Source organism: Solea senegalensis, linkage group LG9 (genome assembly GCF_019176455.1).
Source record: "Solea senegalensis isolate Sse05_10M linkage group LG9, IFAPA_SoseM_1, whole genome shotgun sequence".
Lineage (NCBI taxonomy): Eukaryota > Metazoa > Chordata > Actinopteri > Pleuronectiformes > Soleidae > Solea > Solea senegalensis.
The window spans coordinates 3,290,838-3,314,274 of record NC_058029.1 but is presented as its reverse complement, the minus strand read 5'-3'; the positions used below and the strand labels follow the sequence as shown (position 1 = coordinate 3,314,274).

Sequence of the window (23,437 nt, the reverse complement as noted above, 5' to 3'; positions counted from 1 at the left end):
GAGTGAAATGGAGCAGATGATGCAACATGGGTGTGTTAGATAAGGTACCAGAGACATTAGATTTAAAGCTGCAGTGCACAACCAGAGGGGATTTATGTTGTTTGCTTCTGTTTGGTCTTTAAAAATGAGTTGGATGCTGCGTTGGTTCACCTGAAAACAAGCTCTGTCAGGCAATACTATCAGCAGCATCACAGAAGTGGACGGGGACAAGAAGTGTTTATCCTATCAAACGGCTGAATGATCGGGTTTTCTGAGCAGCAGAATTCACTTCCGCTTACAGTCGCACTTCCTGTGCGCAGTGCGAGAACGTCACCGGGCGACACAAGATCTAAACGCCCCTATGTAATTTACATTTAAACGTTATGCACTACAGTTTTAAGTGATCTATGGAGGTGCAGAGGCTCATCAGACAACACAATTAATCATTCAAAGTCACTTTAAAACATGAGCTGAGATTATCGATCAGGGATGGGATCACACATACTGTACATCGCACACTCAGAGAAGCCAGAGAGGGAAAAAGTATGGTGCACCTTGTGTGCATGTGGAGCTGGGCTGCACACACACAAGTGGGCAATGAAATGTAAATAATAAGGCGACAACAATGAGCTCTTGCTTGAGCTTAATTTTCTTGATAAGGTGGGGGGACCCATACAAGAAAGCAGAGATGGTAAAGCCGGTCTCTTTCTTGATTTGAATGGCTGCCTGGGCGATTGAGTGTGACATAAGCAAGTGAAAAGTTAAAGTTAACTTTTCTACACACAAAAAAAACTGTAGGGAGAAAGGCAAGGGGGGGCACTTGAAAGGTGTGTGGTGGCCATTGGAAAAAATGCTTGTTATCAATTTTTTCCAGGACTCAACTTTTAAATCATCCTCTTTTGCCAGATTTGACAACAATGGACAACCTTCCATTTTTTTTTTATTCACAGTAAACACAGAATACAGGGAACTCACGTTTACCTGCACGTGCATGGACATCTGCCTGCGTCCATATTCAGCCCTGCTGTAGTCATCGCTGTAGCTGTGTGAGTGGATGATGCTGGGTTGACCCAGGTGACCGTCCCTGGTCCTGAGGGTGGACAGGTCCTCGCTGCGAGAGAACCCCCCGTGGGCGAACTGTGGGATGTAGCCCTGGTGGGAGGGCTCGGGCTCTGGGGCCAGGAGCAGGGGCGCGGTGGGTTGGGCCCGGCTGTGCTGGTGATGGAGCTGTTGCTGTTGGGGCCCGTCAGCGGTCGCCAGATGAAAGAGGGGATTCTGGAAGGAAAGCGGGTAGCGCATGGCGGCGGCCTGCTGTTGCTGCTGCTGGGATAGCGAGTCGGTGGTGGTGCCCATCTGGCTCAGCTGGCTCAGCCGAAGGCCGCCCGACATGCTGGAGCCGCCAGAGCCAGCTGACAACCTCCCACCGGCCCGCAGCTGGCTGCTCAGGCCCGACCCCAGGCCGCCACCGCCTCCGCTGCTCAGCCCTCCGAAGCTGCCCATGCCAGCGATGGAGGCCTGGGAGGAGTTGAGCATGTCCACCGACTGCAGGTTAGACACGCTGTTCATGCGGGAATCCTGGAGGTCCATCATAGATACGCTTTTACTGACACTGAGCACCTAGGTAATAGCGGGTATGAGAGGCCACTGCGCCCCCGTATTATTATTTTTTTGCTATGTTAGGTGGGCACGGATGATATGGGTGAGGGTGGTGCGGGTGTTTTTACCGCGAGGCCTGGATATCGGAATGCCTCAAAGTATTTCCCAGGAAATACCGCTAGGATGAGTTGCGAGGTGAATCAGTGGGAAAAAGGCAGATGTCATGATAATCTACAGCCTCGGTCAGAGAATGACAGATTCAATTAAGTATGACTTCAACATGCACGTCATACTAAATTCACTTTGGTTACTTAAACCTAGTTGATGGGATGATTGATTCCCCCAAGTCAGAGTGGTCAAACTCACCTTAGGGTCTGGTTCGGTGATGTCCGAGCTGCTCGTGCAGTAGGCCGGGCTGGATCGAGCCAGAGGAGGACGGGACACATAGAACATGTCTTTGGAGGCCGCTCGATGAGGATGGTCACGGTCCTGAAAACTCAGCTGGCCGCGGGATGGCATGACCCCTCCGGTGGAGGTAGGGGAAGGCAAGCGAGTGATATCTATAGAGCTGGAAAACAGCGGTGAGTAAGGCTCGTAAAAAGTCACGCGGATGAGGCAGGTGCACTGAAATCTAAATCAAGATGTTCCATGCTGGAGGTTCTGAACAGTGACATCTAATGATGAGCACTCTTCTCGCCACTCCTTTTCCACGTCCCATCAGGTAACTATGGTGGCCTCTTTCTTCTAGAGAGGGAAAAACCCCCAAGTCTGACAAGATCAGGCTACGGCCTTAGATACACTTAGATAAACACAGTATATTCAATTTTTCCCCTGATACGTTACATACTGGACAGTTAAGATCCATCACTCTACTAAAACGATCAATATCACAATGTGAAAATACTGTAATTGCCAGTTTCAGTCGTAGTCGTAGCTGGAATTTCAGAGTTCCTACTGGGATGTTTTGACTGGAACGCCAGAGTCAGAGACAAACACGCCATAGGTCACTTAAGCCACTACAATAATAACAATAAGCCAATTATGCATGGCCATGTAACTTTAAATAATAAGTAAAGTAAAAAAACTGAAGTGAGTTTAGTTCAGCGGCTGCTCGCTGAGGGAAAAGTAAAACCTGACAGCTTTTGAGACGCACATATTTGTTCACTTTAGATTCCTCTCATCTTTGCTAAAATATTAAAATCCCAGATGTTTTTGTCGTGACGGGCGCGAGCACAGACGCGACGTGTCCTACCTGTTCAGATCCCTCATCATGAGATTCTGAAAGTCGGACGAGATGCCTCTGTTGAAGCTCGGCCGTGACAGCAGCCTGTCGGCCTGTCTCTCCGGGACCCTGTCTGTCTGATGGCTGGGCTGCCTCTGCAAGTGAGGGTTACGCAGGGCCATGCTGATGTCATTCAGGAGGCGGGGCAACGGACCCAGTTTGATGATGGCATCCTGCGTTTAAAAAAAAAGAGACATTATTTTTACCGTAAGTGACCAAAACAAGCCTTTACTGCCCAGTTGCTCTCGTCTGAACTACAGAACGTCCAGGGTTTGTTGTGCTTCCTCTTTCCTCCTCACTTCCTGTGTGCGGCATGGAAACAACACGAGATTTAAACACAGCTGTAGCGTGGCGTGAATTCATTTGACAATAAAGCGGACGTTCATTCAGCGATTCAAAGTGCAAAGAAGGTTATTCTAAAGTCTGTCTTTGACTATTTACCGTTCTAACGGCATTTTTGTTCTATTTTTGTGTATTTTAACGTCACTTAAAATGCTGCTAATTTAATGATTGTCGCAAAAACGGAATTTGATCCTGTAGAAATGATGCAACGACAAAATCTATACATGCAAAGTGCTGTTTGACCGTCTAAGGCTCACTGCAGCGTTGATTCTGACGTTGTGGGTCCATGTGTTCTGCACTAGTTAAATAAAAATGCACTAAAAACCTGTTAAATACAGTGTTTAAAAAGTGTCCTAATATAATAACTCCAGGGGGAAAGTTGTTTACGTTGTGTATAATGTTGATCAGGGTTTACCTTGCTGAGCTGAGCCATGACCTCCCACAGGAGACTGTGCAGTATGGAAAGCTCCCTGCCCAGGTCGATGTAGCCCTCGAAGCCTCCGGCGCTGCTGACGCTGTCCAGGTTGGAGATCTCGTACAGGAACTGCTGCATGGAGCCCCACTCCATCTCTAAAAACTCGTTCATGAAGCACATGTACTCCTCCTTAGTGACAAACCTGCCAAACAGAACAGAAGAGACCAGCGAGTAAACACACCACATGTTAAGTTTCTTTTTCTTTAAAGAGTCAAACTGCCAGGTTTGGAACGGTGAATACAATAAAACACTTAAAAAACTTGGATTTTAAGGTTTTAAAGTGGAAAAGGAACAAAAAAAACAATATAAAGGCGTCCATTTTGGACCCACATGCTTTTACAGAAGTCCACAAGGACAAAACTAACTGAAAGCTACATAGATTCTCCAGGTGAGGAAAATCCAGCTGCAACACCAAACCTCACCAATAAGCGTACGGTAAAAGCAACACGAGATCAAACTGACTTGGAGAAGTTGGCCAGGTTCTGCACGACCTTCGCGATGAGGGTGAGCGTGCGCGACGTCTGCTCGTCGGGATACTCCTGCGTGAGGTTGAAGAGCGACGGGGACATGATGGCGGGACACAGGAAGCGCAGAAAGAGGGAGCCGCTGATGAGGCGGTCGGCGATGTCCTCGCGACCTCTCTCGGCGCAGCGGACTCTCCAGGAGGCAAACACTTCCTTCAGCTCCCGGGGGAAAACGCTGCACGTTACAGGGAAAACCAACCGCAGACTCTCAACCTTCCTCAACCGACTCTGACGCCTTGTGAATCTTTAATAAACACACTCAATACAAAACACTCACCACTGGGAGTTGACAATCTTGCAGAGTGCCAGCTCACAGCACATTCGGAGATTGGCTTGGTGGTCCGGGAGAACGGAGGGTGGTATTCTCATGGGGTCCACTTCGCAATTTTCCTCCGACTCATACAAGGCCCTAATGAACTCCCCTTTAATGATAGTTCATTAAAGAGCAGTCAGTGAAGAATAAAGACGCATTTTTATTTATTTCCTTTAATAAACAATGGCCTTCATAAACAAAACACAGCCCGACGTTAACGCAGGTATCACATTTCATGGTTTGAAGAAGCAAAAATCAGTTCAGAAGCTTAATGAATGAATGAATGAATGAATGAGTAATTGATGGATTCAGTGTGTCACTTTGATACGAAGCACTTTTAGTGTGAAGTCATTTATTCATGGGAAAAAAACAGCCTGGAAAGGCCTGGTAATTACATCCATGCAGTAGATTAGATTAGATTAGATTAGATTAGATTAGATTAGATTGGATAAAGATCTCCCTGTATTCAAATGAATTGAGTTGATCGATTACTACATGAATCCATCATTTTGAATTAAAACAGTCAAAAATAGTCAATTAACAATTAAATTAATAACTCTAATACATTTCTCAGATTTTCATCTTATTCAATTTGTCCTGGTTTCTTTGCTCCGTAAAACAAATAAATCATTAAAATGGAGTACATTTGGCTTTTAAGGTCATCAATCGTCATTATGAGGTTTTAGGAAACACTGATCGACATCTTTCCAACATTTTCTGAAAATTTATGGATGAAACAACACATTGATTAACGGAGAAAATAATCAATGTTTTAAATCGCCAATGAAAATAAAATAGAGGCTGACGTCGTGATTGTTTGTGGGAACAAAATAATGTTTTTACTGTCGGTGTATTTGTGTGTGTGTGTGAGTTGCTGTATCATGAATGAATAATTCATTTGTACAAACTGAGATTATCTTGATTTACTTCCAAATGAAATCATCTACAGATGCTGGATTACGCTGGGACTGGTCTCTACAGATTAGATTATTGACATTCTATCACATAATTTAAGGAATGAATCAATAAAACTGCAGCTTTTTTATTTTCCTTCCCCTATTCCTGTGAGAGCTGTGTCTCATTTTCATAGACATCGGGCAAAAAAAGACACGTGTGACTCTGAGGAATAATCCCACAAACAAACCAGACTATGTCACTGAGCCAAAACACTCACACACACACACACACAGTGAAATGAAAGTGGGAAATATAGTATCAGGGGAAGGATTTTTTTTTTTTTCACCTTTAATAAAAGTTTTGGTTTTTCCAAAACTTCCAAAAAAGTTTATCTCCTGAATTTGAGGTTGCTATGGAGACTCACCTATAGCATCCTTGAGGTACTTGTGTCCGATCAGTTTGAGGTACTCTTCTATGGCTTTGGTGGCCAGAGTGTTCTCTCTGAAGATAAGGTGTTCGCGGTCGATGAATCTGTCTACCTCACACATCGCCATGTCTGAGAGGAAATCCTGCCGAGCAAAGGAGGAAAAAAAATCAACAACGTCACAAACTGTGAAGAATTTGGAGATTCAGTTTCGATGCCGTCGTAAGATAAACGAATCAATTATGACCTGGAAAACATCGCTTCACGGGGGGAAACAAGGTTATTTAACTTGGCTCAGGTCAGAAGAAGTTCAGAACGCTACTTTATGAATATTTACAATGTCATATTATCAAGAACACATATTCTGACTAGTTAGACGTATATGAGACATAATCATTTTCCCAAAAGGATTGTGGAATGGCTGTAAAATATGACAACACAAAGGTGGTTCCAAAACCACCAAAGTTTTTTATGGGACTGGCGATGTGTCCAGGGTGTTGTGTCCCGCCTTTCGTCACCTGAGATTGGCACCCGTGACCCTCATGTGGAGGATAAAGTGGTAGAAGATGAGTGAGTGAGTGTTTTAAAAATGCCAAAATGTGTGGATAAAAGGTCAATATGACACAAAACACTTGTGGATTCTCCTAAATTGTACGAGCCCTTCGATGTTAAAGTGCAACTAAACCCCTAAACCACTTTTTTTCCAGGTGTAATCCAGTATGTGTATCTAGTTATTTGTTGATCCAGGTGCAAATCTTCACAGTTTAGTGTTAAGTATTGAAATCACACATGTTGCATCTACTGCCCTCTCTGGTCAAACACTAGTTACTGCATTCAAATGTTCTCAGTCCACTCTTGTGTCACTGGTACAAGCTTTCGTCACTGAAAAGACTGAGAGTCTCAACTCGGAGTTGGATTTCACACCCAGACCACGCCCCCTACACCGCTCCCCACCCTCTCTCGCTGCCACTTCTTGGCATTTCTCAAAATCAGGCACCGGGCGGGTTTAATATACAGAGTAACCTGGAGAGGATCCGTGTCGGAACCCTGTCCTCTAGCTACTGGGGTCCCTCAGGGTTCTGTCTTGGGCCCTCTCCTCTTCTCTCTATACACCAACACTCTTGGTTCGGTTATTCGCTCTCATGGTTTTTCCTATCACAGCTACGCCGATGACACCCAACTCATTCTCTCTTTTCCCAGCTCCAACACACAGGTAGCAGAACGGATCTCCACTTGTCTGACTGACATCTCTCAGTGGATGTCTGAAATCACCTGAAACTCAATCTCGACAAGACTGAGATTCTTTATCTCCCAGGAAAGGGCTCTCCCACCACAGACGTAACCATCACCCTCGACAACTCTGTGGTAACTCCTTCTCATACCGCAAGGAACCTGGGTGTGACAGATGATGACCATCTCTCTCTCACTGCCAACATTGCTGCAACAGCTAGATCTTGCAGATACATGTTGCACAACATCCACAGGATACGGCCTCTTCTAACCCAGAAGGCGGCACAGGTTCTGGTCCAGGCTCTTGTCATCTCACGCTTGGATTACTGCCACTCCCTCCTGGCTGGTCTCCCTGCATGTGCCATACGACCTCTGCAACTCATCCAGAATGCAGCAGCTCGACTGGTCTTCAACTTACCAAAATTCTCCCACACTACACCGCTCCTCCGCTCCCTTCACTGGCTTCCTGTAGCTGCTCGCATCCGCTTCAAGACTCTAGTGCTTGCGTTCCATGCTACAAACGGATCCGGTCCAGCCTACATCCAGGACATGATCAAAACCTACACCCCAGCCCGCCCACTCCGCTCTGCATCGGCAAACCGGCTCGCTGCCCCCTCATTGAGAGGATCGCAGAGGCACTCGCAGAACTCGAGACTGTTCACTGTCCTCGCTCCCAAATGGTGGAACGATCTCCCCATCGACATCCGGACAGCTGAAAGCCTTCACATCTTCCGCCGCCGACTAAAAACACATTTCTTCCGACTCTACCTCGACTAAGACGCCAAAAAAAAAAAAAAAAAAAATTGTACATCGCACTTATGACTAGCACTTCATAGCTTGATCTACTTGAAGCTCTTACTTACTTCTAGCTCTTATTTGTACCCAAATGTTTAAATGCACTTTTGTAAGTCGCTTTGGATAAAAGCGTCTGACATGTAATGTAATGTAATGTTTAGTTCCCGTTTAAAAAGACATTGAGACGACGTATCCGTACCTTAGCTTTCCCCGTGCTCTGCAGTATGTGCACGAGGGCGCACGCCACCTCCTCTTTGCTCTTGACGCTCAGCACGGGCTCCAGCACGGCACACAGGGTGCGGTAGTTGTTGGTGACGTACTCGGCAAACTCCTTGTACAGCTCCATGGGCAGGATGTTCATGGTCTGGAAGCGGGACTTGAGGCGTAGCGATGCGTTGATGATCTTTCCTCCTCCGACGCCGGCCCCTTTGGTGAGGACGCTGGGCTGGATGACCGGGTACCACTGCTCCACAAACTGACGCCCGGTGATGCTTGAGATGGGGATGCTTACAAGTCCTAAGTATGTGCTTTTTTCCTTTATGGATTGTTAAAAAAAACAAACAAACAAACACAATATCCATTCAATTACAGATAAACATGTTGTAAATTAAACCTTAAAACACTGAATCACTTGAGTTTTTATGTTATGAATTAGAATTTAGGTGGCTCTTAGAATAAAGTGATCATATTTGCTTTCAAAATGACTTTACTTTCTAAAATAAAATAAATTTAACAACCAAAACACTTTGCATCTGCAGGGGTTTTATAGACTTGTTGATGTACAGCGTGGCTGTGACTGCTTCTTTTATGGTTACGATTGTTTCTGGCGTCTTTACTTCACTTTTTGAGCGGACTCTCTTCACTTTGTGGACGGCGCTGCATCACTATAACTTGTTTTCATGTCACCGCTCCCCCCGACAGCATGTTTCCTCGTGTCTTTGTCGCTGCGGATACTCCATCAGGCCAAATTGGGAAACGTCTGTTGCATAGATGTCACGGGGAGCAGAGAGGTTTAACGTAATTATTTTACCGTTTGTGTATTTTTAACCTCATAAAATCTAATTTCACAGCGTTATCATAAAAAATAATTCACTTTTACTCAAGCTGTTTTTTTTCCCTACTCTTGTGGAATGAGATTTGTGTCAACACTTTTTAAAAAGCAAATAAAATATTGATTTAATCGTTCAAAAATACTGTATTTTATTCTTTGAAAATACACTTAGGGACCGGAAGTAGACCAGGCTTGGAGTCGCGTGAAACATCCAATGTTTGTCAGATTATAAACGTTAGATGCTTAGAATTATTTTGTCGGATGTGCGATGATGGGGGACAAGTTCCAGACGGACAGAGACTCCAAGCCCGGTGTCTTGTCTCGTTCAGGTCCTTTGAGCTGACGCTCCAAAACTCAGTAGCCAATCAGCAGGCAGCTTCCTACGGCCCTATTTTATCTGCTTCGTGAAAAGTGTTGCTTGAAAATATTAGATATAATCCCAGTTCTGTGGATCACCTTGCGTCTCTTCTTGTCCGTCTCCTTGTAAAGGTGAAGGCGTAGGTTGCGGACAGCTGGGAGGTTGTTGAATTCAAAGTGCTCGCCCCAGAACACGGTATCGGTGCGGGGCTTGCTGGTGGTTCGTGCGTACAACATGTCGTCCAGACAAAGTTCGCAGTAGTAGCGCTTCTTGGCTGGAAGCTCGCGGGCCTCGATGATCCACAGTTTGAGCACATTGTCCACTCTCCGACTGTTGTCCTGCGAGGAGACAGAGCCGGGGTCAAACAAAGGTCAAGAGCATCTTAAGTATGGACTCATTAAATGCTTCTTTTGTTACTTGTTAGACAGAGGACAGAGGACAGAGGAAAAACAAGACATGGAAGCAGAGACAGTGAGTGTGTGTGTGTGTGTGTGTAACATACAAACACACAAAGCACATGTGCTGCAAAGACAGAGGACAAACGATGGCGGTAATGTTTCTGCACACTTCCTGACCACAATCACAAAACCTGCTGCTCGCCTCCTGTTCCGACTATTCCATCCCTAATCGACACGCAAGTTCTTAAAGTCCTCATGACACGGCTCTTGGAGCGCTAGTAGCTTCTGCATATTTGCGAGAAAGAGTCTCATCGGCTAACTTATCAGCTAACAGCGCTACGACACGTGGGAGACAGTCTATCGAGTGTGTCTGATGTATCATTGGTTACAGACGTAAACAAGGCTTCCACGTGTTGGCTACGCACAGAAAAGGCGCTGCTGTTCCATCACAAATTCTTGAAAACAGAAATGTTTTGCCGTGAATAAAAGTTTTTATCTCGCATACACGATGATAAATCCTGAGTTAAAGAACGCTGCAATGAATAGAATCGCTCACTATCATGGATGAAAGTGTAGTGTAGTGTAGTGTAGTCGTGCGTCTTCTTCTTGGTGCGATGGAAATGGCCACACGAATGCTACGTAGCGTCCAGCACTTGGATTGGATGCTATCCACGCAGGAACAGTACTATACTGTAGTATATATGCCAGGCCTGTATGTGGCGCCGTAACCCTGCCACGGAAATACACCGGAAAAATTGGATAGTGGGAATTATCCAGGAACTAACAGGTTTGTAAATTTATTAAAAATTTTTCTTATTTTATTTGTATTCTTTTAACTTTGTAATTTTATTTTTAGGTTTATTCTCACTTATTCTTGGGCACACTGGAGCGCTGTGACGAAAGAATTTCCCGCAAGGGATTAATAAAGTATATTCTATTCTATTCTATTCTATTCTATGATGTCATCTTTTTCCCAAAGTTGTGTTTTGGTTATGAACACAAAAACGCGCGGGTTGCGTTTGGAGTCAAGGACCTAGCTCCGATCTTGTGTGTGTGTGTGTGTGTGTGTGTGCGGGCCGTGATGCTGCGTTCCATTTTCACCCGAACTCGGAAGTCTGGAAAAAAAAAAAAAAAAAAAAAAAAAGGGGGACGCAAACATATCTCTGGCTAGCCATTGTTAGCAATTAGCAATACCAGTCGATACCACTGCTCTACATGTGAGGCTGATCTGAGTTCAGGGAACGTTCCGACGTCACGCGAGGAATTCCAATGACCTCAGATAAAACTGAACACAGAAGAGTTCTAAGGCGTAGCGACATCTGCGATTTCATCATTAAAATGCTGATTTTTCATGTCATGGGGACTTTAAGTCATTTGTTGACATAATTAAATCCACACCTCTGAGTTTGAAAGTAACCGGGACAATCTGGTGGCTCATTTTGCCAGAGCACACGCGGTGCAGACGGATCAGCATGCGCTCGAAGGCCGCTGCCTTGATATATCGCGTTAACATCTTCCCTCGTCTCTGTGTGGTTTTTTTGTGAACACACAGATCTTATGAAACAGTGGCGCGGGGTGGAGTGGCCGCTTTGAAAAGACCCCAAACAATCAAAGCCCAAGGATGGGGTTCTTCAAAGGGTCCGGCGAGGACGACGCGCCTCCGCGGTGGACTCTTATCTCCGCCGATGCATCTGCTGTCAGATGTATTGTGCGCGTAGAGAGAAGAGTCCCCCACCCCCAACGCGGAGTCCTTGGAGCTCCGTGACTCAGCCAGGATCCCTGCAGCTCAAGCATCTGGACGAAGCTTTCAGCTCGGCTGATGTTTCATCTCAGTCTGGCTTAATAACTTTTTAGCCCGTGCTTGGCTTCAAAGCTGCATTTCTGTGCTGAATGTCTGTCCACTCTTATTTTATTTTTTTTAATAATAATAATAATAATAATAATAATAACCAAGAGAGCAGATATGGAACAGTTTCATAGAAGTATGAAATCTTTCAAGTCCTGTCAGGCCAATTTTATTCATACAGCTCCAAATCATAACAGAAATCATTTCAGACTGCTTTATGGAAATTAGCATAGTGACGCTGATATGAGGGACTGAGATTTGTTTCTTGAGCTTTGAGGAAGGAAATCACAGTATCTTAAAGCTGCACTCGGGGGGGAATGAAAACGTGAAAATACACCGTCTTATCTTCTTTTCTTTCTTTTTTTTTAAACGACAGCAGAATCTCAGCTGCGCTAATTAACTGTTAAATATGAACATCGCAGTCTGACGAGGAGCCGAGAGAGAAGGAGGTGAGTGTGAAGCTCACAGAGGAAAAATGACACCAGATACAAGATAACAAGAGAATTCAGATTCTGCTCTGTTTAGATGTTTGACTTATCAATTATTAGCAATATTTTACATTATTGACATCCTGGTGTTTAATGATGTCTTTTTTTTTTATCTGGATTTTTTTTTAACTCAAAAAGCGAGGTGTAATAATTTCCATTTAATTCAGTAGCTACTTTTATCCCTGGTGTTTAATCCTGTTTCTGTGTTGATTTTGACCCTGCTATGTGACGCACTAAAGCAGGGGTCATAGGTCAAATTTTCTTTTCTAAGACATTTGAATATCAGAACTCATAAAAACTTTATCATCTGTCTTTCTGGCTTTCCTTTAACGACTGTTGACAGTTGAGTTTGTGTTTTACCAGTCATTTTACTTACTTTATATTTATGATTCGGGGAAGAGTTTTAAAAAAAGGAGTATTTTTATCAGTTTAAAAAAGTAAGTAAAAATTTGTCACAAATACTCTTTTAAAACACAAATGTGTGTGAGACGCGGAGAATAAAAATGTCCAAAAAAAATGCTCTTAACAAACCAAATTTGCCCTTTTCGTATACTGTCAATAGTTATTTGATTGGACTTTTATGGATCCATGACAACAAAACCAAAACACGTGTCAATTTTAGCAGCAGAATCTCTTTCAGTTCATAAATTTTCAGAATAAAGGCTCTGAATTCCGGATGATTCAAGAAAATTGTCGTCTTTGTGAAAATAAGCAAATCCGATGTTTGAAATCATCCGTCAGGTCGCTGACCACAAAAGACTTGAAAGTTGAATAAAAAGGTGTGAAGTAAATAAATAAATAAATGAAGTGATGCATTCTTTAAAATCACTTCTATAACCTTGTGGCGCCGGTGTTTGTTCCGGAGTCGCGAGCAAAGACTCAGATAAAGATATCGGTGGATGTTTTTCAGTCTCGCCGCCTTCGGTGCCCCTTTGATTCTACGTTTCACAGACACGCCGCGATGGTAAACATCCGCCCTGCTGCGTGCACTTCACTGACATCCCATTACCACATTTGCGGCTGCCAGAGTTTCTCCCCAATTCGCTCCATTTGGGACGCACCCGCCCTGCAGCATTTACCTCATGGAGATTTAATATTTGCCAGGAGAGGCGACGAGATTGTTGAACACAGACACACACAGACACGAGGATGGAGTTCACACAGAGAAATGAAGCGGTGCGCTCTTATTGAAAAAACACACAACAACGGGAGACGGGGAGGAGAGAGAGAGACACACAGACAGAGGGATCATCCTTTTTTTTGTTTTTTTTTGTTTTTGCTTTTTTGCTTCCTCTACCGCATCCCTTTCTCTCCCCTCACCTTGTTGGGCTTGACAGCTCTCTGCAGGTTCTCGATCCATTTGTCTCTCTCTGCAGCTGAGCGACACGCAAAGCACTTGGTTCCCGATGCCGTAGTCACCTGAGGTTATAGCCAATAGCAAATTCAACAACCACAGCCATTAGTAACTATGGAGACTGCAACCGAGGCGCCAAAACAATGTCGTGCACTCACTCTCAACCTCATGTCATGCTCCGCTAATGGAAAGGTGATTGAAAAGCTCACAGGAACCTGCTGCAAAATTACGTAGGTGCTCGTGCTCATCACTCACTGTCCTTGTGTTACTTATTCTCTTAAAATGGTAAAGAACAACATTTCATTTCACATCTCTGTCACTTGGCAGGAGTTTGGTTGGTATTTTCTGCTCTGTGCACTTCATGTGGATCATGTTCAGACCTGGTTTTAACTTTTTTTCACTCCTGACATTAAAAGGGGTCACATCTGGACTCTGATGGCCTTTACTCACACAGAACACTGACATCATGTCTGTTCACAGGGTGTTTTTGCTGCCGCTTTCTATGAACTCTCTCATCCTCACATAAAATCATTCATTTATTGTTGTATATTGTATCGTTCATTCTACACTGATCTAAACGTAAACAGTGAAATATGAGAAACTGGGATTATGCGGTCTTTAGAGAGTGGAGTCCAAGACTCATGTGTGCAATAATCACACTCTTTAATCAGCATCTTGATATGTGCAATATCTAACGGACACATTTGTCATTAAATGACCTGATAATGTGCTTTTTGTGATCAGATCTGAGGTCCCATTCAGGACAGATGTGATCAGACGTGTACTTAAGTCTGATCTGGATCAGATGGGATGTTAAACACCAGGTCTGAACGGCTGTATACGAGTGCGAGTGTGGCGTCGCTCGTCGCACACCGTGCAGTTCAGCTCTCACCTCAAAACAGTACTCTTGTCCCAGGATGCTGGAGTGGACAGGTTTGATGATGGCGTCCTCGTCCAGGGTGAGGTCCAGCGCCTCGGCAGCGCTGCTGGGGGACAGCAAGGACTCATGGGAGTGGGACTCTTTGAAGCTCTGCATCAAACGAGTCCTGCGAGGAGTGACAGCGGTGGTTAGACGAGGAGGAGGAGAGAGAGAAGAGGAGCTCTTTCATGGGAGATGACACGTGTGTGTGTGTGTGTGTGTGTGTGTGTGTGTGTGCGTCGGCTCAGGAATATCAAAAGAAGGACATGTTGTCCAATGAGAATCAATGAATTCAACAATATTCACACATCCACAATACACGTTACCAAATATCCAGTTCAAAGAAAAAGACACTTAGACATGCTCTATGCTACGATGTAATTATTCCTAATTCCTGATTATTATGTTCCAGAATAATCACGGTAATACAACAACATAAATATAATGGAAAGAGAACAGATGGTTTCAGACTGAAGATAACATGTGTAATATATTATTTGATCTGTTTGAATGGTTTGAATTGTAATCTGGACCCTCCATGGCTCAGATTATTACCATGCTGTGCATTCAAGTATGTTTACATGACTACATGTTTGTTGTTAGTAAATTAAAATAAAGGTTAGATGATGAGGAGGAACCCTAGATAATACAGTATATCATAAAATAAGAATAATTGTTATTAAACATTGATTAGTGATTACATTATTTAATACAATTCAAATATATCATAAATAATATTAATATAATTATTAAACTAGAGTTTCATGATTATATAATCAACAAAAATAAGGGGGAAAAGCATTTATTTTACATTTAAGTAAGTTCTGGACAGACGATGCCTTCACTGACTTTGCAAGATATTAGATTTAAAAAATAAAATGTACTATTTTTTACTGTTGATGTCAACTAATAATTGGTTTAAAACCATTGAAGGACCAGTGTGTGAGATTTAGTGGCATCTAGGGGTGAAGATGCACACTGCAACCAACTGGATACCATTTAAATAATAATGGCAGCACAACAATCTGGACTTGAATGAAAATATAATTAAAAAAATAATGTCAATAAATGACATTATTTAAAAACTTCCCCACGTAAATTCTACAAACAGGACCTTTAACCTTATGTTATGGACATGAGAGCAATAATTTATAGACAGAAAATCCACTAGATTGAGTCTCTAATCCCATGTGTGAACACTTATTCTCATTCAAAATAAATTAGAAGGGTAAAAGTACATTAGAAGGTTGTTTTTGTGTTAAGTTTTCTCTATTTTTGCCCTTAAGGAAAGCAAAGATTGAAGTAGAATGATGGCAAAATGGCAAAAATGCAGCACAATGGTGAAATTATTGTTATTATTATCATTATAATATTAGCATTTGAAGCTCCACACACAATCATTTACCGCAAAACCTTCAGAAAATACACACTCACAAATCGTCACACTCTCACATGCACAGAGTACATGAAATGACATGTCAGGTCAGCAGAGTCACTGAAAGACAGACAGACAAACAGACAGACACATGATGACACAGTTAAACCTGACCAGAGAGTGAGGAGAGGTGAAGCCCCGCACAGACGACGAGAAGGATGGAAAACACCCCGAAAAAGAAAGAAAAGAGCCCGGGGTTTTTTTTTATCTTTGAGCGACGTCCAACTCCCGTCTGCTCCCGTGCAATCACACTGCTTTTGTCTTTTCAATCATAATGTTCATCAACAGAGCGCTGATTACATGTCAGGGACCAGGAGAGGGGGAGAAACACACACACACACAGAGAGAGAGATAAAAATAGACCCAAAGGAATGAGTCAGATTGAAGGGGAAACAGAGGAGAGAGAGAGAGAGAGAGAGGAGGGGGAGGTCATGAGAGTATGGGAGGGAAGAAAAGACTGAGAGTACGAGGTGAGAAGATCTCGTCGATTATGTAAACAGTGGATCCTTTGGAGAGGAAGAAAGTGACGGCGTGGATTAGAAGGCGGGGGAGAGGGAGGATGTGAAGAGGTCGCAGTGGATGAAGGGATTGAGGAGAGAGCACTGGAAGTAACAGAAGAAGAAAAAAATAAGATAAAAGACGTCACGGGACCTGACACGTGGGAGAAAACATCCTCCGCCTCAGCAGCCGCGGCGACGGCGTCAGAAAAACTAATTAACAGACATTAAACTAATCAATGAATCAGTTTCTCTGTTCCTTTCTCTGCAGTCTGACGCCAACAAAACAAAACAGGCCACAACCAATTACAGCTGATTACACAGCTGAGGAAGTGGAGCTCACATGATTGATTGATTGATTGATTGATCAATCAGTCAGTCAGTCAACAGAAGATTCATCTGCTACTTTCGATGCTACATAATTAATTAACTACTTTCGAGTCAATTCATTTCACTAAAAATGTCAAACATTTGTGGAACATGACACCTGTTTGCCGATTCTTCTAAATTAAATTAAATTATCTTTGTTAGATTTTTTTGGATAAGAGATAAGTCGCTTTAAACTTTCAGGATAACTTACAAAGACCTATATCAACAATATAAATGCTAATTAGTTAAAGTGGGGAATCAAATAAAACAATAACTCAGCCTAAGCACGACTCTAGAGTTTTTACACTCAGTGGTGTTGTACAAATATGTACTCCAAAACTGTAGGGGGAGCTCCGTAGAGAAAAAGATGAACAAATGACCAAAGTTCTGCTTTAAAGTTCCAATAATGAACCTCTCTCACCTCCTGTGGATTTCTGAGTGACTACCCAAACAGTGAGAGAGAGAGAGAAAAGAAAGAAGTGAGTGTCTAGATCTGTCTTTTAACGGAAAGTTATCTGTCCAGACTGCATCCAGAAAACTTAATTCATTGGAGCTGCGTGGTGAGGGAAACAGCAGCAGCTGTGTTGGCGCACAGAGGCTGTTCAGAGGAAGCTTGATAGCTGTTTGCAGAGTGCAGTTTTTCAATATTTGATCGTAAGGAGCTATAGGTACAATTACGACAATTATTTTCACCATTAACTAAGAAAAACAACATGTCACTCACTTAATATAAGGTGTAAGAAATAATTAGTATAACTCCTAAATGTGTTGATAATGAAAAAAAGAAAATTAATTACCAACAACTTATATATATAAATATTTACACTGTTACACGCTCCACACTGTTGTTTATTTCATTCTAATAGTTTTGGGAATGTTTGTCAGACCTCTGGTTGTGTCAAGTTTTGAAAAAAGTAAATGTAAAGGCTAAATAATTGATCAGGTGATTTAAAAATGTCATAAACAGGTAAATTAATTATGGAAATATAACAACATAATATTCTCTGCAGGACAGAAAACCTTAGAAATGCATTAAGTCCATCACAGGTCAGTGACACACGGGCAGCGGTATATTTATGTTGTGGGAAGCGGCTAATGAGCAAGTAATGATTGAAAAACAATGTGTGACAACGATGTCACTGCAGGTTTTAGAGTCAGAATTTTAATCCACACTGGGGAAAAGAGCGAAGTCCTGTTTTCTTTAAGAAAAAAAAGCAAAAAAAACCCAACTCCCTGGATAAATAGAGATTTATGAAAAGAGGAAATAATAATGAACACGGCTGCAGATGTTCACTGACGTCGCTGACAGGAAACATCCAGAGAAAACCACGAGCGGCGAAGATGACGCGAGAGTCTTGGCAAACAACCTCGACTTCACTGGATGACTTTTTCTTTTTCATGTCTCCTCAGACCAACCGCGGGAATAATAGACATCTACAACCTTCCCTGATGAATAAATCATGTGGAAACGCTGACACACACACACCTGCTTCTCCTCACTGCACTTTCACCTCGTGTTAGCTTTATCAAGATGACCTTATTCACACGAGAAGTCAGAGTTGAACCTGACTGCAGCTCTTCACTGGACGCTTTAAGATGAAGTGAATGCGTGAAAATGGCGGCTGAAACTATTGATGAACAGGAAACTGATCAGCAGCTACTTTGATACCTGGTGTTTAAAGCGCTGTCAATCAAATCCCTGGTTTGTCAGTCAGTAAGAAACTAGGTAGGTAGGTACAAAGGTAGGAAGGAAGGTTAGGTAGGTTGGTTGGTTGGTTGGACAGTCAGTTGCAAGCTAGGTTCGTAGGAAAAGAAGGTAATTAGGCAGGTAGGTAGCGAGGTTGGTTAGTCAGTCAGTAGCTAGTTTGGACAGTCGGTAGCAAGCTAGGTTGGTAGGAAAGAAGATAATTAGGTGGGTAGGTAGCTAGGTTGGCTAGTCAGTCAGTAGGAAGCTAGGTAGGTTGGTTGGACAGTTGGTAGTAAGCTAGATCGGTAGGTAAGAAAGTAAGAGGCGAGTAGGTAGCTAGGTTGGTTAGTCAGTCAGTAGGTAGGTTGGACAGTCGGTAGCAAGCTAGGTTGGTAGGAAAAGAAGGTAATTAGGCAGGTAGGTAGCGAGGTTTGTTGGACAGTCAGTAGGAAGCTAGGTAGGTTGGTTGGACAGTTGGTAGTAAGCTAGGTCGGTAGGTAAGAAAGTAAGAGGCGGCTAGGTAGCTAGGTTAGTTAGTCAGTAGGTAGGTTGGACAGTCGGTAGCAAGCTAGGTTTTAGGTAGGTATTTGTGGGTTGTCAGTCAGTCAGTCATCATCTAACCGCTTTATCCTCCACCAGAGGGTCGCGGGGGGTGCTGTGCCAATCTCAGATACATCGGGCGATAGGCGGGGTACACCCTGGACAGTTCGCCAGTCCATCGCAGGGCCACACACAACTAGAGACAAACAACCATTTACTCTCACATTCACTCCTATGGTCAATTTAGAGTGTCCAATTTACCTAATCCCCACATTGCATGTTTTTGGACTGTGGGAGGAAGCCGGAGTACCCGGAAAGAACCCACGCACACACGGGGAGAACATGCAAACTCCATGCAGAAAGGCCCTTGTTCCAACCGGGGATAGTGCTAACCACTACACCACCGTGTGACCCTTTGTTGGTTGTAGTATTTTTTATTTCTTTTTTTAATTTAAGTAAATAAAGTTGAAAACAACACTTGGCAGGAGTCTGACTTCATACTATCACTATTAAACAGGTCAAACATCACTTAGAGAATTGGAAAATATTTAAAATATGGACTTTTTCCATCTTAGAACAAAAAAACCCATTCCTGTTGGTTCTCCTAAATTAGCAGTGTGTCTGGTTGGTGCTAGAACTCTTACATGATACAGAGGAGGAGGAGGTATAATTAAGCCAATCTCCCTCTCTGACTCATTATGGTCTATACAGCTGCCATATGACTGTCTGCTGGTTACCATGGTGAAAGAGTGGGAACGGTTTTACATCAGACCAGTTGTGAAAAATACAATGTGGAAGATAGATAGATAGATAGATAGATAGATAGATAGATAGATAGATAGATAGATTGATAGATAGATAAAATTGAATTAATTTGAATCTAACTTTAGTAACAAAGTAACATTGAGTGCAAATACTGAAATAGGTCTGTATGTTGGCCAGCTGATACTGGATACTTACACACGACATCTTATACGTATTTCTTTAAATCTCTGTACACATTTTACAGCAATTTAAAAATCTTAATTACAAAACTGTACATTTAAAAGCAGATTTATTTATATTTCATTACCTTTCACAGCCCACCTGCAGTACCATGACTGTGGCCCATACTTTGGGAATTGCTGAATTAGATACTGTATGTCAGTCACAGGCAGACTCAGCAGACTAATACACGCATGTTTCACTCACTCACACTCACTCATTCACTCAGACACTGACCTGTCTTGGTCGGCACTGCGGAAGCGGGGTAGGATCATGTGGCGGAAGCTGCTGGTTCGGTCCAGTTTGGGCTGACTCTTGGCCCTCTTGATCGAGCCCTTCAACCTTCTACTGAGGAAACTCTGGAGCAGGTGGAAGAGGAAGAGGAGGAGGAGGAGGAGGAGGAAGAGGAGGAGAGCGACAAGACAACAAGGACAAACAGATGGAAGAGTAGAGGGAGGACGTCCATGATGCCGATGGTGGAGAGAGGACAAGCGGTTTTGAAGAGGAACGATTGAGTGTGAACACGACACAAACACGTACGTGATTCCCGTAGTTTGTGTTGGATGCAAAAAAAAATGTGACACCCAAATCAGGTGAAGACACACACACACACATAAATGATAAAGTGTGATGCATGATGGGAGAAAGCACAAGGTACATTTATTGTTATTATTATTATCAACACATCACAGAGAACTGCAGTGCCCTAACACAGCCTGCGGTGGGCAGTGTTGAGCCACAAAGTCCAAAGACAAGAGCAGAAGTGGAAAGTTTACATGACACAATATTCCAACGCTGCACACTGATATACACTATTTACTGTTAGTAGAAGTGAAGTATTAGAATTGTTTTGAATATAATTACACAAAGCTATCATTTTTTTTTAAATTAAACTGATTAAATTAAAGAATAGAACCAATGCAATTTACTTTGAGAAAATCTAAAAGTCAATTAAATATAAGTAGTGAAAAGGGATCTGCTTTAATAGAATCCATTCATGCTTTCATGATTCATTTCTTGATTCATCCACTGTTTTGAGTCATCACTTTTTTTGCCTGTCCACCATGGAAAAATGAAAAAGAAGAAGGTAAGGTAAGAAAAGAAAGAGGAGGGGAAAAAAAGGGTGAAAAGCAATTTAAATCAGGCAAGATAGCAGCATGTTGGCCTACTGGTACATAAAAGAAAACAGCATTATATTATTTATCACCTTTTTTTATGTACATAATTTTAATAGACCAACATAAACATACACATATTTATCCAATCCTTATTAAGATGCACACATCTCTGCCTCAGTTTGCTGTAAACTATCTTGAACCTGCATTTAATGTAAATAATTTCATCAATTATTCATTTGTCTGAGCAACAATCAACAACCATTTGTGTTTGTCGCGCAAACTAAATCTTGCAGGACATTTTGGACAATATCCGACATTTTGTAAACTGACCTATGAATAAAATCAATCAACGATAGAATCTGCAGATATTTGCAGCCTGTTGGACACTTTGCACCTCAGATATCTCCCACCTGGAAGACATTGTTTTCCAATGATGTGCATTTAAAATAAACCTTACAACGTCGGCTGTGAAAACAGATTCAAATGCATGAAATATAATCTACTGTTCTGTTCTTTTCACCCGTTCCAGCTCTCAGGTGCATCCTGAAGACTCGCCGTCTAAGATCATTTCTGCACCTATAGCCTGACAGTTGGATTCAGAGGGAGAATGACTGGAGGGGGGGGGGAATGACACCTCGTCATCTGGAATGAGTCAAATGGCTTTGAAGCCTGTCTGCAGGATATGACTAAAGACTTGGCTCCATCTGCTGGTTCCGAGCTAATAGGCTGCACGGCTAAATTTGATTTGACTTGCTGCTCCGTCTGACACTTCAAGTCTCAACACGGTAAAAGAATTCAGGGAAGAAAACCTGAAGCACTCAACGAAGAAATGGAAAAAAAAACCTCCACAAAAACACACAATCAACACAAGAAAAACTTCAGCTTCATCTCCTTCAAACCCTGACTCTGGTTTGAAGGAGACTGCTCATGTCACTTAGTATACACTTAAGTATAATTTGAGGGAACACACTGTGCTACATTAAGACTCTGCAACCAAGAGTAAAACATGCAACTTGATATTTTTTGCCACCTTTCTTCAAATACTTTCTCAGAACTGATTAAGATCTGGAATTTTAGACATTGGTCTCGTCCTTTTTGTCCACTATGTACCCTTTATGCCTTAAAATATCTAAAAAATAATGAGAGCCATGTTTTGTCCTTTTAAGAAAAGTGCTTAACTCTCTTTAAACTCACAATAATCCATATTTATATTGACATTTCATCCATTTCCAGTCATCCTCTAATGAGGTAAAACACAGTTTGGTTGACATCAGATTCAACGACCGAATGTGCTGACAAAACTTAAGATGGGAGGGGCAACTTGTAAAAGCTTGTCTTTGTCCATGGCGTCCACTTTTATTGATTTTTAGGACATTTCTTCTCTGTAGGCCTAAGTCTACGTACATCAAGCAATGCAGGGCATAAAACAGTAGGTGGCGTCGTAACAAACAAGGGAGACATTTACCGAAATATCAACTTAACTTCTAAATTCAAGCGCTTTCAAAGACGACTCTGAAGTATTCACTGCAAATATGTAATAATAAATGCCTAGTTTAATTTCTTTTGTAGGACTAGGGTAACTAGTGAAAGCCTTTTATTTTGAAACTCAGAGAGCGAGTGAGGGCCAGTGAGGTCAGTCTGTGCCACAAAAAGTTGGAATCAGGAATAAGAGCCAAGAGGATCAGTCACTTAATCAGGGAGTGAGCTGAAGCTCATGATCCCACGCTGCTCTTGTTGGTCTTTTAATGTTGTTTAGAGTAAGAAAGAAGAAGAAATTCGATAATTATTGTTTGAATTAAACCATATTGACACAAAAAATGATCTTCACTCTGAATATCTCTGAATCTTGTTCTCATGGGTATATTCTCTGCATGTTTGCTGCTTTCCTGGGTGATGCACAGCATTATTTTGCTGTACACTTCGGCCCAGCGGCGATAAAAGTTCTCAGTTCAATTCGCCGAAAGTGCATCACCACACAATGAAGTAATATTCATGCATATTAACATGCACCGGGTGTTTAAAGGCACAGCGTGCGATTATCAGCCTGTGGTTCCAGATAAAACTGGCAAACACTGTGTGGACCTTTGAGATAATACGCCTCACACCTCACAGACTGAAACTGAAGGGTGTGAAATGTTCTCATGTTTTTATATTATGGTATGTTAGGGCTGAACGATTGGGGCGGGAGGGGGAAACATCGAAAATGCAATTTCCCTGACAGGTACTGAGATTTCAATTTGATTAGGGGTGTGATTTCTTTATTTAGGTCAAGTGTCTGTTCAATATTCATAGTTAAAATATTTAAAACGGTACTTGAACATGTTTGTAAAATATGTGACTGTGTAAAATAACTAATAACCGGTGACCTCTGTGACCTCTTCCATGTTCCTCATGGTCAATATGAGCTCTTACCGTCGGGACTTGTAACCTGTAACACCTAGTTTGTCTTATTTATTTCCTATAAAAGAACTAAAGGACTATCTTATCTTATCTTATCTTATCTTATCTTATCAGTGGCATTATAATAAATCAGGCT

The 23,437-nt window shown here is 42.4% G+C and overlaps 1 protein-coding gene across 1 annotated transcript in view; it reads right to left on the bottom strand.

The window, feature by feature from the left end:
* Nucleotides 1-23,437, bottom strand: part of syngap1b (synaptic Ras GTPase activating protein 1b) — a 104,516-nt gene that overhangs the window by 18,741 nt on the left and 62,338 nt on the right. The window contains 12 exon segments of the mRNA XM_044034307.1: nucleotides 961-1,554; nucleotides 1,942-2,143; nucleotides 2,828-3,030; nucleotides 3,615-3,816; nucleotides 4,137-4,373; nucleotides 4,476-4,620; nucleotides 5,833-5,977; nucleotides 8,057-8,392; nucleotides 9,365-9,604; nucleotides 13,319-13,417; nucleotides 14,245-14,398; nucleotides 20,021-20,142. Of these exon segments, the coding sequence (XP_043890242.1) occupies nucleotides 961-1,554; nucleotides 1,942-2,143; nucleotides 2,828-3,030; nucleotides 3,615-3,816; nucleotides 4,137-4,373; nucleotides 4,476-4,620; nucleotides 5,833-5,977; nucleotides 8,057-8,392; nucleotides 9,365-9,604; nucleotides 13,319-13,417; nucleotides 14,245-14,398; nucleotides 20,021-20,142 (2,679 nt within the window).